At 44.0% G+C, this 15,495-nt stretch overlaps 1 protein-coding gene across 4 annotated transcripts in view; it reads right to left on the bottom strand.

Annotated features, from left to right (window-relative positions):
• Positions 1 to 59: 59 nt before the first annotated feature.
• ANO9 (anoctamin 9) overlaps positions 60 to 15,495 on the bottom strand; it is a 68,802-nt gene continuing 53,366 nt past the window's right edge. For 3 of the 4 annotated variants that reach the window (XM_053286647.1, XM_053286649.1, XM_053286648.1), the window contains 7 exons: positions 14,739 to 14,902; positions 13,512 to 13,664; positions 11,186 to 11,333; positions 7,989 to 8,105; positions 5,612 to 5,705; positions 3,683 to 3,795; positions 60 to 2,725 (listed from right to left, as the gene is read on the bottom strand). In XM_053286647.1, coding sequence (XP_053142622.1) covers positions 2,698 to 2,725; positions 3,683 to 3,795; positions 5,612 to 5,705; positions 7,989 to 8,105; positions 11,186 to 11,333; positions 13,512 to 13,664; positions 14,739 to 14,902 — 817 coding nt within the window. In that variant the 3' untranslated portion in view covers positions 60 to 2,697. Of the gene's footprint in view, positions 2,726 to 3,682; positions 3,796 to 5,611; positions 5,706 to 7,904; positions 8,106 to 11,185; positions 11,334 to 13,511; positions 13,665 to 14,738; positions 14,903 to 15,495 lie in introns of those variants that run through there. The other variant, XR_008314039.1, reaches the window with a different exon arrangement.

Genomic DNA, 15,495 nt, shown 5'->3' with positions numbered 1-15,495 from the left:
TTTCCACATTTATAATAAAATTTTAAGCAATTCAGGAGGTATTTTGTGAAATTGGAGTTTCCAAAATAATGGCCCCACTAGTAACAATACTAGAAGAAAAATAGGGGCAGGGAAGAGAAAGAAATGAAGAGTAAAATAGGATCACAATGTGCAACCTCACTAGCTCAGGGCTGCTCATCTTCAGCCTTCCTGCAGATGTTGGCCTACAATTCCCATAATCCCTGGTTGTTGGTCACTGTGGCTCAGGATTATGGGAGTTGTAATTAAAAAACAGCTGGGGGGTCTAAGTTGAGCAGGCCTGTCTAGCTCATACCTGCATCCTCTTAGAGAAATTGTGCCAAGTAGCTGGGAGGAAGGTGAGAGAGGAAAAAAAAGAGTAGCCCATCCCGAGCACTTCTGCCTACAGGCACTGCAGAACTGTGGTATAATAATGAAGGCTGGGGTCTCTCCCAAAAAACAGAATGGCTGCCAAACCAAAATAAAGTTAATCCATTTGGTTTCCATCCTACATGTTTTATTTTTAAAAAGTTTATTGTACAAAAAAATTAATAAAAATTACATTTATTGCACAGGAGTTCAGGATAATTGTCAGTTTCCTTTAAAAGTACAACTTCAAACAAGATGAGAAACACAAGATCAGAAAACCTGAGGAATTGAAAATGGAATTAAGGCTCCTAATTCAATAGGTAAGGATTCCTGCTCAAGTAATCCAGCAAGCCAAAACTCTGATCTTCATACTGCTGTAAGACTCCACTAATGTTCAAAGAGCTTCCCTGAGCAAAATGTTTTCATGACGGAGGCATTACTACATAGATTCTTAAGCACATCTAGCTAGAATCAAGTCCCATTGGGTTTAAGAGATTGTAGTTGAGATTACTGCCCAAATCTGACTTGCAATGGGATTAAAAATCTGTCAAAGCAAAAAATGGGACATAGGTTGATTAATAGATAGGGTATTAGGTACCAAAAGGTAACTTTATCTTTGCACACATTATGGGTCAAGAGACCCAACTACATTACTTCAGGATCCAGAGAGTACAGTTATGACCACTGAAATCAAGTGCTGAATTACTTACCCAGGATTCTGTTCAGGATAAAAAACAACAACATAGGAGTGCCCTTTAGCAAAAGAAGCACTTTTATATTCTCAGTACAAGTAAGTAATTTAATACATACAAAATGGGGCAAAACTTGCAAACAATGAAAAGTGGGAGAATTCAAAGGTCAGAATGTTAAAAACATAGTGAAAAATCAACTCCAGCATTAATTCAGCTGCTCTGCTCAGTCCAGATAAGAGGTGAATGGTTACAAGTATTTGTAACTTACATGTAAAAGACAACTCAAAGCCTCAACATTTATTGCTGCTGTTTCTTTTCTCTGCTTTGTTTCTCAAAATTATTAGACACTTGATTGGAAGTGGGGCATGGGGGTTAGGGATGCTCATGAACAGAGGTTCGTGCACTGGTTCGATGTCGAACCAGTTCGTATATGGTCCGAACTGGTTCAGCACCACTTCAGATGTTAAGAAAAGAATATAAGCCCTCTTCAGACATGAAAAGTAAACACTAAGTATGGGCAGTGCAAGAGTGAGGCTTCTGAGCACACCAGCACTGGGGCAGGGCTTCAGGGCATGTTTTCAGGACACTATTTGTGAGTATAGCTCTGCCTCTCCCACCCCCGGCCACATTTTAAGTGTCTGAAGAGGGCCACAGACAAGGCCTTAACATATTAAAATAAAAATGGGATTTCAGTTTTGAATACGCCTCTCATTTTTGTGAGGTAGGTAGTTAACTGACCCCATTTTGTAAATTGACACACAAAAGAAATTTATCCCCACATCAAAGGGCATCTTATTAAATAAGCAAGGAGAGTGATCCACCAGTACACATGTAGCACACGCTAGTTATTTTGAAGACTTTTCCCAGTCAACTTGGTTTGGGGATTTGGCATCAGAAGTACTCAACAGGGAAATTGCTCCTGGTACACTGTTTTTCTCAGTGTGTTTCCATTTAAGTAGCTCTCTCACCCAATGTCCGAAACTGCTTTATGAACTCGTGGGAACTTCTCAAAGTAGTTTTGTAGGGATTATTACCAATAAGGAACTTCTAAAAATAACTTTTGGTGTGCTAAATGCATATGTCTTTGGATAATACTCAAGAAATCCAGATTCCACAAGGAATATATTTCTATCCCAATCAGTAACATTAGCAAAGTAAGAAGGAAAATTTGATCTACTCCTACAAACTTTAGCTTTACTGTTGCTCATGAGTCATGTAGTGCATTTTGTGAGTGTTCAGTGTGAGATATGTTGTCAATGGTAGCATGCATCAACTCTAAGATCTTACCTGCTACTTACAGTGGAAGAGCATAGAAATTTTAGCAAAACCAAAATGCTTTTAGCTTTTCAGCATTGGGTTATTGACAGTGCAAACCTAATTCTGCCCACACATGGACATATGGCACTGTCTCTATAATGGAGTCTCACTTCTCACAGAAGTATTCAAAGTAGTCTTATTGTGAAAAGATATATTTGAATAATTCCATTTCAGTGAGGAGGCAAAGTCCGAGAACAGTACATGAAAGAGAACGGGCTAGGCCTGCAGAGCTCAGCTGGCATCTTCAAAGCTTTTGGCACCATTCTGTTACACATGCTTTAGAATGTCTTTCCTTGATCTTAGCACCATCCTCAGCATTTCATTATACATCTGTGGAGTCGTCCATTACTCTAAAATATATAAACACAACTCTTGTGATTTCAGTTGCATGCAACAACATTTTACTCTTAATACTATAAAACAATTGTGATGCCAAGGTGCTTGGATGGAAAACTAGTGGGAATCCCTTGTCAGCCACTTGGAGCTTTTGAAAGAGAAATGAGACTATTTAAATTCCTATAAGAGAGAACTGAGTTACAGTACTTGAGTTGCAGCCTCAAGATAGAATTTCCTAGCTGACATGGTGCACGGAGTCTCATGGATACTGCGAAACACGTCAGGTCTGCTGAGGTCACATAAGGCAGCCCTGATGCTGTCAAGGATTAATGTGCAAGCACCGCTGCCCTAATTACTCCCATTTGGGCTAATTACAGTACTTGGCCACAGTAACAGCCAAAGGGCATTGTGGCTAGGGATGATGGGAATTGTAGTCCAACATCTAGGCATCCAAGTTTGAGGATCTCTGTCCTTACAGTTATTAAACCCTCCTGTGACCACTGTGATGAGCATGACAACTAAATTTGCAAAAATGATTAGTGTATTTTTTAACTGCCTACTTATTGGCAGTTAAACACAGGCTCTGCCTTGTCCAGTTCATCTGGATCCATTTTAGACTGTCTCATCTGCTTGTGCAGAGGATATACTTGAGCCGCTGGCAGGTCAGAACCAGTCAGGAGAGACTGGATCTTTTGCCAGCTATTTCAAAAAGGGCAGATAGCTGGAGGATCTCAAATCTACAGTCCACTCAAGAGCCATTCCAGAGCCTCCAAGGGCCACAGCAGGAATGGACCTTATTGAGGGGCTGAAATCGATTGGGGCAACTTAATAGCTATATTTTTTCAGCCCAGTTCAAGGACATATAAGCCAGGCAGAGACCAGAATCCCCCTGCTCACCAAGCTAAAGCTTTATAGCTCATTGGTTTGTCTCTCATGGAGTTCATGATAAAGATAAAAACACCACCACTCACCTGAGCTTTTCCACCAATTGCTTGTTTTTCTCTCTCAGGTGCCAATTCTTAACTTTCATGGGGACATCAGGTACATACCAGGCTGCAATCAGCTTGATGCACAGGGCCACATGCTGCAAAGAGGCAATCTGAATAAGATTTTGTTCCTCACAAGAAACAAGCTGCAATCACCACCTAGGCAATGACTAACAGTAGGCAATCTGCTCCTCTTAAGTGCTTCATGATGGTTCTTTTGATATGCAAGTGTTTAAAGTAAAGTAAAGTTGTGCCCTCCAGTCGGAGTTTACTCCTAGCGCCCACAGAGCCCTGTGGTTTTCTTCGGTAGAATACAGGAGGGGTTTACCATTGCCTCCTCCCGCGCAGTGTGAGATGATGCCTTTCAGCACCTTCCTATATCACTGCTGCCTGATATAGGTACCAGCGGGGATTCAAACCAGCAACCTCTTGCTCACTAGGCAAGTCATTTCCCCACTGCATGGCCATTAAGCAACATGGATCCAAAACAAGCTTTGACTACAGTAAGTCAAACTAAATTCTCCTATTGGCTGTGAAGGGACTGGACAGGGAGCATTATAGATCCATTATTGTGCCCTGTCCCCCATTTGAGGGGGTGTTTCCATTGTAAATTAACACAGGCCTCTTATTTATTCTTGGAAAAGACCACTACTATGAATATCTATATACTGCTTTTCAACTGAAGTTTTCAAAGTAGTTTACATAGAAAAAACAAACGAACAAGATGGTTCCCTGTTCCAAAAGGGCTCACAATGTAAAAAGAAGTACAAGATAGACACCAGCAACAACATAAGAAGGGACAGTTGCTCTCCTTCTACTAAATAGAAGAGAATCACCATTTTAAAAAGGTGCCTCCTGACTCAGTTAGCAGGGGGTCAACCAAGGCCAAGTATAGTTGCCCTTTGCTAACTGGCAAGGGACTTCTCTTGGGCCTGGATAAGAGACTGAAGGCACTATCCTATCACCAAGGTTAATGAGGTTTGGGCTGACCAATACCTGGATGGGAGACAGTGTAGAAACCCTATCTGCACAAACATCCTGAGCTCCACAGGGAAGGGGCAGAATACAAATGTTACAAACAGATTTAACAACACACACAAGAGAATGTTTTGACATGCCGGCTTCTCTCGCCAAGTTAACATCCCACTCTGCTTGATACAGTACAAAGCCCTGTACTCCCAGGGGTATATGAATGAAACAGACAAACAGATATCCTAAAGAAGGTGGTCTGGGTGCCTGCTGTTACAAGAAACAGTAGATGTTTGTTTCTTCCCATGTATGCAAAAAAGGATCAGCTAAACCAGGGATTCTCAACGTTGGGTCCCCAGATGTTATTGGACTTCAATTCCCATAATCCCCAGCACCAGTGGGTTTCAGTCAGGGATTATGGGATTTGAAGTACAATAACATCTGGGGACGCAAGGTTGAGAATCCCTGAGCAGTAAAAGCAATTGATATTCAAGTCTCCAACCAGATTTAGTTGTGCTGGTGCACCAAAAGTACTTTTTGAGCACATCTTTCACCAATAATGGGCAGGCTATTTTTCTGGGGATGTGAGGGATGGGTGAAATTGCTCTGAACTTTAGACACAGAGGGAACCACATCAAAAAAACACTGACATGCAGTATACTGTGACTGAGAAGAGAAGAATGGGGGTGCTTAAGTCCTTGATAATGATCAGTTGTTTTAATAAGCAAAATCAAAGATGCAGTTTGCTGAGAGAGCCTTATCATAGCGAGAGCATCTTACTTCATATTGCCTAAACAAGTGATCAATAAAGTTATATTCTTTAAAAGAACAAATCCTTCTTCACCATCACATTTTGGTTCAACACAAACAGCTTTCTGGGACTCTAGCAGAAGAGTCCTGGCATTCAGAGACTACCTCCTTACTTTTTACACCTAACACACTTACTTCAAATAAGATAAGGAAGGCAAGGCGTGATGCAAAAATATGCCAAAACTGGACAGAATAGCGGTAGTCATCACTGTTCCTATAGTCCCGGTACCTGCAGGAATGGGTATAGTAACACACAAATGCACAGACCCATCCAAATTTCCATTATCATTCAGAAACAACAGAAATGAGGGTGGGGAAATAATAATACAATTCAATGACCAGCTAGTATAAAGAGTACTGTTGTCTTTTCTAGGTTAATAATTCAGAGAGTAAGGTGTTTTTTTTTTTAATAAGAGGCTACACACAAGCCCTTAAGAATACATTTGGATTCCTTTCCCAAGAAGAGACAAGCTATCTCTCTCCTTGACCTTCTCCTTCCAGTACTTTCATAAGAACAGAAGAACAGTCCTGCTGGATCAGGCCCAAGGCCCATCTAGTCCAGCATCCTGTTTCACACAGTAGCCCACCAGATGCCGCTGGAAGCCACAGGCAGGAGTTGAGGGCATGCCCTCTCTCTTGCTGTTACTCCCCTGCAACTGGTACTCAGAGGCATCCTGCCTTTGAGGCTGGAGGTGGCCTTTAGCCCTCCAATTAGTAGCCAATGATAGACCTCTCCTCCATGAAGTTATCTAAACCCTTCTTAAAGCCATCCAGGTTGTTGGCTGTCACCACATCTTGTGGCAGAGAATGCCACAAGTTGATTATGCACTGTGTGAAAAAGTACCGTTTGTTGTTCCTAGATTTCCCGGCAATCAATTTCATGGGATGACCCCTGGTTCTAGTGTTATGGGAGAGGGAGAAGAATTTCTCTCTATCCACTTTCTCCACACCATGCATGATTTTATAGACCTCTATTATGTCTCCCTGTAGTCATCTTTTTCTAAACTAAATATCCCCAGGTGTTGTAGTCTTGCCTCATAAGGTGCTCTAGGCCCCTGATCATCTTGGTTGTCCTCTTCTGCACCTTTTCCAGTGCTACAATGTCCTTTTTTAGATATGGTGACCAGAATTGTATGCAGAACTCCAAGTGTGTTCGCACCATAGTTTCGTATAAGGGCATTATAATATTAGCAGTTTTATTTTCAATCCCCTTCCTAATGATCCCTAGCATGGAATTGGCCTTTTTCACAGCTGCCACACATTGAGTCAACACTTTCAACGAGCTGTCCACCACGACCCCAAGATCCCTCTCCTGGTCAGTCACCGACAGCTCAGATCCCCTCAGCGTAGACTTGAAGTTGGGGTTTTTCGTCCCAATGTGCATCACCTTACACTTGCCAACCTTGAACTGCATTTGCCATTTTGTCGCCCACTCCCCCAGTTTGGAGAGATCCTTTTGGAGCTCCTCACAATCCGTTTTGGATTTCACTACCCGAAAGAGTTTGGTATCATCTGCAAATTTGGCCACTTCACTGCTTACTCCTTCTCGAAAGTGCTGCTTTTTGCAAGTGTGCAGTTTACACCCACAAAGACCAGAAGAATTATTCATCAATAGACTGGTGGGTGGGCAGCGCTCCAACATGCAACTTGAAATGGAACTCTTCCCAGCCTGCTTAAATAAGGACATTTGAGGATCAACTGGCTGCTGGGGGCATCTTTCATGATGCAAAGTGAGGCGGTTGTCTGAGGTGGTGGATTACTGGGGCACTAGCAAGGTGGTTACTAAGAGTGACACCGACTTGATGGCACTTAATCAGCAAGGTGGCAAGATGCTCCCTGCCACTACTATCAGAGCAGCCCTTTAGGACTGCTCTAATCTTTGCAAGGAACATTTTTCTTAACAAAGCTTGCAAGAAGCATGAGAGGAGAAGAGGAGGCTCCTGGCAACCTTCCCTCTCCCCTGCCTCCGGTATTCTTTTAAAGCTTGCAAAAGGTTGGTTTTGAAAGGATGCACTGCTCGCACGTTCCCCATCCAGATTGGGGCCTTTTTCATCTGACTTTGGACAAAGCAAGAACATTGAATCTGATTTAAAGGAAGTCAATGCGTTTCAGCATTTAAAGCCGAGGCTTCGATTACTTTCTACAAAAATATGGAGCTGCCATCCATCACCTGGCCCCAACCACATTTGCAGAGTGATCAGTAAATACAAATGGAAAAAGTCATCTCCAGAATAATTCATTAGGCTGATTTCCCCCTCACTGAGCTGTTGAAGGAAAGTGTGCCAATTTTTTTTTATTGGGGATTTATTATTATTTTATATTATATGGATATATAAATAAAACAAAGAAATGTTAGGAAAAGAAACAGTCTCACCATCTTAATTCAGTACTGACAACACAAAACTCTATTGAAGAGAACAAATCTTACATCATTATTCTCCTTAATGGATTTGGCCACAAGACTCCTGTGCTGAAGCTAAGGATGAGAACAACATCCAGCAGCTACCAGTACCTGCAGTGTGTGATATTATTCCCCATGAGGTCATTAAATTCTGCCATTTCCTTGCGATTCTCAAAATCCTGGACGTTGAATACCGAAAGACTGTAGTTGACGTAACCTGTCAAACAACTGCAGACAGACAGAAATTATAACAGTGCAATAGTGTCCTGGATAAATTATTCAGGTTACAAATCCTGGCATCAGAAAAAATACACATTTCAGCAATTTCCTGAAAAAAATTGGAAGCTGACTTCTTTGTATTTCAACTTAAAAGATTTATTTTAATCTGAAATGAAGAATATTCTCCCAAGTGGGACACCAAGACTATAGAACGTGCTGACATCCATGCTCAAAACTGTCCATGTGGGATCTGGAGTGGTGAAGGAGCCTGGGCTAGGCAGTAGGATGGATGGATGTGTGGTGAGGCGGCAGCAGGAGCTATAGCTGACAGCAGTTGCACCCTCAGAGGGCAGGCTTCTACTAGCAGGCTTATATGAGTCAAGAGCCCTATCCCTTTCTGGAGCTTCAGAACTGCCCCAATCCGAGGCAAGTGCCTGAGCTGACTTTCCCTTTCTCACAAGCAAGCTCACTGGGGATAGAGCATGGGTCGCCAGGCAGGAACTTCAACGCTCGGGGTCTGCTCTGGCCCCTTATTGCTTCCACACTCCTGGACGTTCTAGGGATAATGGAGGAAATACCACTTGAAGGGCCCTGGGACATTCCTAGGTTCGGCTGGCAGAGGGGGGCACTCCTGTTGGAGCCACTTTAATGGGAAAGGCAAAGTCCTCAAGCAACTTGATATTATTTCATCAATCCCATCTGCCACTTCTTTGTTACCAGTCAGGAATCAATGCAGCTACAGAGCTATCCACCAGGGGGAACCCTTAGAGTTTCTATGGAAGGGCTTTGCCTGAGTGAAAAGCTGACAGGATCTTTTAGTGTTGTCCTTGGAAATATCCTTATGGTCTTGCTGCAGCGACATAACTCTCTGAACACAAAAAACAACCTGTCCCTCCTGTTCTAGTGACCTGAGAGAAAAACCAGTTCTTGGCCTGAAGAGGACTCTTTTGTCCCTTTGTCAGACAATGCACTTTTTATCTATATGACAGGGGAGAGGTCTGAAGCAGAAGGGAGATCTGGCCAGAGCTGTCCTTAGAGAGCCCTGGCAGGGTGCGGGGCTCGGGGCAAACCAGCCAGTGTGGGGCCCCCTTCCAGTTAATTCTAATGGGGGTTAAAAGAGCAGGGCCCAGGGCGGTCACCCTGCTTGCCATGCCCTAAGGACTGCCCTGGGTCTGGCCACCTTTATCTTTCTTAGAGGAAAAGATCTCTTCTTGGACAGAGGAACCAAACTCTTAGCCTCCTCTTGTTATAAGGTACGGCCACTCTGCCTGGTGTGGCATTTTGAGCAAAAAGTCTAGTCTTGAAGAGATTTCCTCATCATTTCCCAAGTCAGTTGTTGGAACACTTCTCGGGACTGAAGAGCCACCATCCATCCCACTCCGTCATCTGTGGCTTCTAGCCAGTCTGCAGCATTACATGCAGCTTTTGCCCAACCTGAACGGCACCACTTCCTAACCTAACCTAGGCTTGAAGGGAAAGAAGTGTCAATTCCTTTTGGGTGTGTTTACAATTTGGTATTCGTTAGTTTCCAAGATTCTTGTAGGGCTGACATAATCCTCAGGTGATGTCTCCGTGCTTTAAAGGCCTCCCTCGGTTGGTTCGGAGCCGGTGTTGTCATGCCCGGATCCTGGGCCATTTGCAGCTCTTGCATTGAGGTGCGATGAGGAAATCTGCTGAGCCAGGGAGGCCCCCTGACAGCCCAATGAATGCCCCTGTTGAATTCTCTTATCTGGATGACCCTCACGGAGTCAAATACTATATGGGGATGCCCATCCCCGACAGGCAGCTATGGGAACACTGACTGCCTCTGATGCCTCCTCTTCCTCCTCTGTTCCCTGCACTCTCATTAGCCACAGACTCTTTTGTCTATTGTCAGTGCCACCTGATTTGCAGACATGGCAAAACAGCTGAAATCTGATGCCCCAATCAATTATTAAGTCTGTAGTGCTAATCAAATACTATTACAAACATTTATATATCACTTTTCAACAAAAGTTCTTAAAGAGGTTGTCATAGAAAGAAAAAAAAGATGGTCCCCTGTCCCCAAAGGGCTCACAGTCTTACACACATACACACACGGTCGGCACTAGCAACAATCACTGGAGGGATGCTGTGCTGGATAGGTACAGTTGCACGCGCGCACTTACAGACACAGACACCCCGCCCTGCTAAATAGAAGGGAATCACTACTTTAAAAGGTGCCTCTTTGCTCAGTTACCAGGGGTTAATAATTAATAATAAACTGGAGCAGGACTCCTGAATCAAATATCAGCTAGTTAAATGTGGCAAAAAATCAGATACAGGACAATTACCTGTGGCAGCAGAAAAGCTGAAGCAAAATATCAATTAACGAATTAAAGTTAGTAAGGACAATATGAAATCTATTAAAAATTGTGTTTTTAATAATTTTAACATTTTAAATTGTTGTAATGTTTTAACCATTTTTATTGTTTTGTTGTAAACCGCCCAGAGACTTGCGTTTTGGGCAGTATACAAATATGTTACATAAAATAAACAAATGTATTTCTTTTCTACCCTATAAAAATCTGGGAATAGTTTAGAGAACCTTTTGTTTGTTGAGATGAAAGAGAGAAGAAGCTAAAACCAACCAACCCCAACACCCTTATTTTTGCAGAGCAGGTAGGACCAGAACTGGCTGGAGCGATCTTCAACTGAACATCAAAAGGATGCAAGGATTGACATGGCCATGCCTGTGGGGGGAGTGGGAAGAGTAGCCTGTCTGAGGAAACACCTCTCCACAGAGGAAGAGTTGGGAAGTGTACTTTTTTCAGACGTTTCAGTTTATCATGAAAATATCTCGCCTTATCCTGTTCTTATTTGAAGAGCCTCCCCAGTTTCCTATAATTTCACTGTATGGTGGTGGGGGTAGGGGGGGAGTATATCTAACTCCATTAAATAATTAAGCACTCAAAAGACACTGGATTCTGGGATGTTCTCGGGGGGAGTCCTCTTGTTCAGTGCCATATTTTTTGCCACAACTCAGCAAAATGGTGAAATAAACTTAGCCTGTAAGTATATTAGATATTTCTGCATAAAACATATAGGGGAAAAAGACATGCAACACCCACTCTATGCCAGTGTTGTTCTCCTGCAGGCATGGGCTGTATGTGTATTTATACACCTGCATGGGAATGAAATCAGATGTGATGGCAATCACCATGCCATTGCCAATGACAGCCAAAATACCAATTGCCTCCAAGACTTGCAGCCAAACACCTGCAAAAAGAAGAGAAAGCAAAGCAAAAAAAAAAAAAGCAAACACAAATAAACCCAACAACAACCAGACATTCCCTCGGTCCGTTTGGCTTAGAGGACATGGGCTCAACTCTTTATTACCCCCAGTCTCTCACAATTTAACAATGTATTTAACTGAAATAAGAAAATATAGGATTCAGCAGAGAGGGTAATCTTGAAGAGGGTGGTGCTTTGAGACCTCAAGAGCAATGGGGGAATGGTACAACTAGATCTATTTGTTCCTCCTTCATTTTCCAACTCCCTTCGAACTGAATTCCTGTATTGGGACTGGGTGCAGTGTTCCCTCTAACAGGGATTCCCAGATGTTGTTCACTACAACTCCCAGCATTCCCAGCTGCAAAGGCCTTTGGCTGGGGATCCTGGGAGTTGTAGTCAACAACATCTGGGAATCCCTGTTAGTGGGTACACTGACTGGGTGCCAGGACTAAGCTGGAATTGGAGGCAGGAACTCAGAAATTCAGATCTAGATTGTGTGCTGTACCTTAGAGGTAAGCCATCTTAGCATGCAGAACATCCCAGGTTTAATCCCAGCATCTCCAGGTAGGGCTGAGGAAAATCCTGCCTGAAGAGCTGCTACCAGTCAGAGTAGACAATACTGAGAGAAATGGATCAATGATCTGTAGACAGCAGCTTCCCATGTTCCTATGCCCTTGAGGTCAGTGATCTGAGCTTGATGAGAAGGAGCCTGAAGTGCAACAAGAGCAATGAGCTGCTTTATGGACCAGACTTCTAGTATTTATATCAGCCTGGCCAATCCAGTCTTCATATTGCTAGCCAATAATAGCAGCTATGCTATACACCCTAATTTGCTTTCTGTGCCTGAAGAGGGCTCAGAGGCAGTCCATGTTAGTTCATTGGGCTAGATCCCAGTCTCAAGGTTAGGGCTGGTATCATGGGTGGGCCAGGTTGGGCACAGGTCCAAAGGCTCATGCTTATCTAGATGACCCTTTGTGGTAGCAGAACTCACACCTCTGTTCCTTTGGGCATGCCCCCGCCATTGGCCAATGGGAGTGCCCCATGCCTCTGTTATTACAGGGAGTAGAAGATGCTTCCTTTGGCTGGTGGGAGGGCGAGCGATTGCCCAGTAAATTTAGGAGAGGGGGCATTGTGGTGGGGCAGGGAACCAGTGCAAATCCCTGCTTCAGGACAAACCTCAACTTTGCACTAGGGATGTGCATGGAACCGGGTGGGGATGGTTCGACGGTGGGGGGCAGGTTGCATCTTTAAGGGTGGAGGAGGGTGTACTTACCCCTCCCACCACATTTCCACCACCGGCATTCCGTTTTGGTAAAGCCCCCTCAGGGCGGCAGCATACCTCCCTGCTGCCCCATTGCCATATCTCCCGGAAGTGACCGGAAGTATCAGGTGCGCCTGTGTGCAACAGGCAGGGGCACGTGCCTGCCATGTGCGTGCATGCCCACAATGTGCACGCGCCTGCACCTGATACTTCTGGTCACTTCTGGGAGATATGGTAATGGGGCAGCAGGGAGGTATGCCGCCACCCCGAGGGGCTTTGCCAAAATGGAGCACCAGCAGGGGAAATGTGGTGGGAGAGGGTAAGTGCACCCTCCTCCACCCTTAAAGATGCACTCCCCTGCTGTCAAACAGGTTTGGAGGGCGATAAAGGGCCTCTGAACCAGTTCTGTGTACATCCCTATCTGGCACTGGCCCTGCCTATGGTCGCTAATTCAAGGCTCAGAGGCCCTCACAGGGCTTCCTTCCCTGGCTTTTTCTCCCATTTCCTCGGTTGCTCAATTCAACCCTTGTAAACTCTTGTTTATACTGCCCTCCCTGAGCCCTCTCCCATGGCTCTGCACAAACTATACTGACCCAGGAAGGGTACCTGATGTCTTATGTCCTCTACTCTCTAGACATCTGGGGTCCAAGTACAAGCCAGAGGTGGCTACCAGAAATTGCCATTCCCAGGGCTGTAATTACTGTTGCTTCCTGCCCAGTGCCCATAAGATTTGTCTGCATTATTCATTCTTTCCTGAATAACCTCTTTTTTTCAGTCCCTTCCTTGGATAAACAAGCACTTTATAAAAGAGTTCAGCATTAGAACTAATAATCTGAAGATGAAATGGTAGCCTTTCCTAAATGGATTGAAGAGAAAACCTTCCACCTTGGTTCTCATCTTACCAATATCATTGGCTTTCCTAGGCACGATGCGCCTCTGCAGTTTCACCATCTTGATAGCATCCAGTCGAATTTCAATGATGTTGTTGATAAAGGCCAGCAGTGGAGCAAGGGGGAAGGCAGCCACAAAAATAGTGGTGAAGCTGTACTGAATTGCTAAATATTTAAAATAAAGTATGTTGAAAAGAGGCAGCAAAATAAAGATAAAAGTTCTATTTATTACTACGTGTGCCGGGCCAGAGGACAGATTGAAGTTCAACATACTGCGGCCCAATAGCCTGGATGCCACAAAGCACACTGATGCAAGCCAACTCATTCTCCAAGTATCATTGGCTGTCATCACAAAGCCCCCATTTGGAATGCTTCAACTTCAAACAATAGATTGATTCCTTTCAAGTTAATGGCTTTGTACATACTCCAGACACGTCACTTAATCCAAAATGTGGCAATCAGGTTGGTCTCCAGGGTAGCCCGGAGAGACCATATTATGCCTGTTCTTAAAGCGCTGCACTGGCTGCCGGTATGTTTTCAAGCAAAATATAAAGTGCTGGTTATTCCCTTTAAAGCACTGAACGGCTTCGGCCTAGGTTACCTGAGGGAGAACCCACTTTTGCAAGATCCTCACCATTCATTATCCGGAGAGGTCTGTCTTTGGGTGCCACAAGTTTATCTGGTGGCAACTTGGGACCACCAGGCCTTCTCAGTAGCTGCCCCTAGGCTGTGGGGTGTGCTCCCCATGGCTATAAGATTAGATCATCGTCTTATATGGGGTTAAGAGGGTTATCATCTCTGGAGGCCTTCAAGAGAGCAGTGATTGCCACAGTGTTTTCACAATTCTGCGACTACACTAAACAAGTGCAAATATTAGTACTACTAGGCACAAGAAAGCAACATCCCGAGACTCAACCTTCAGGTGTTTCAGTGAGGTATGTTATATCAGACCTTAAAACTGAAAAAAATAGTTCTAAAAGCATATGGCACTGCCACTGTGGTTAGGTATTATAGGAGCTGTAGTCCAAAAACAGCTGGTGGGCCAAAGCTGAGCAGCCCAGGTCTAAACCATGGGTAACAATGGCTGTATAGTTTGATTTTCAGTTATTTAGAATGGTCAACTAAGACTGGACAAACTAACTAGCCCAAGTGTAACAGGAGCACCAAGGACAGAATACTGAGTTGTGTCCCTGTCTACTTGCAACTCCCTCTCCCCCATTTCCCCTCAACTTCACTTACTCATCTCCAAGAATTCATCAAACAAACTGAAGATATTGACTTCATTAAGTTGATAATTCCATAACCATTCCTCTTTGCATGGATTCTGGACCCTCTCCTCCATGTGAACTCTGCCATTGTTTTTGGGATTTGAACGCAGCAGATTACATTTGTAGATGAGACAGCTGTAAGGACAAACAACACGAGAAAGACAAGTACAAGACCTATGAGCTGCCAGGGTTGTATTCTCCTAGATATTCATGGACACAATTGCAGTAGTCCATTCCAGGATTCTCTTTTCACAAGGAATGTGACAATTACTTGTGATGGTTTAGAATATCTGTTCTTCTGAGACTACCTAGAACTACCTCAAAAAGCGTTAAACTGCTGAATGGCTATGCCTCTGCCAAGAGTACAGTTCCTCAAAGGCTTGAGGTGGCCCATGCAAGTGGAGGCCCCTGGCAGGTTTGTAACTTCGCTCCGTTTATGTGAAGGTGCCCTTTGTAAGGACAGGCATCTCTGCATAGGGCATGTATGTGCAATGGCCTTCAGTTCCTCTGATCATGGTGGCCTGAAAAAAAAATTGCCACAATTATGCAGACTGCAGCAGCCTCATGTAGGACCCCTTTGTGGACCTGCCAGTTCTCACAAACAGCACCTGAACATGAATGGAGCCCACCAGCATTCATTCCCCATGCTCCCAAGAGACTCATGTGGTGGACAGTCAAAGCAGAGAAAGAGACAAGGTAGTCATTTAGGCTGCAATCCTCAACACATA

Source organism: Hemicordylus capensis, chromosome 1 (genome assembly GCF_027244095.1).
Source record: "Hemicordylus capensis ecotype Gifberg chromosome 1, rHemCap1.1.pri, whole genome shotgun sequence".
In the NCBI taxonomy this organism is placed as follows: Eukaryota; Metazoa; Chordata; class Lepidosauria; order Squamata; family Cordylidae; genus Hemicordylus; species Hemicordylus capensis.
The sequence above is the reverse complement of the archived record's forward strand: the minus strand, read 5'-3'. Positions and strand labels throughout refer to the sequence as shown.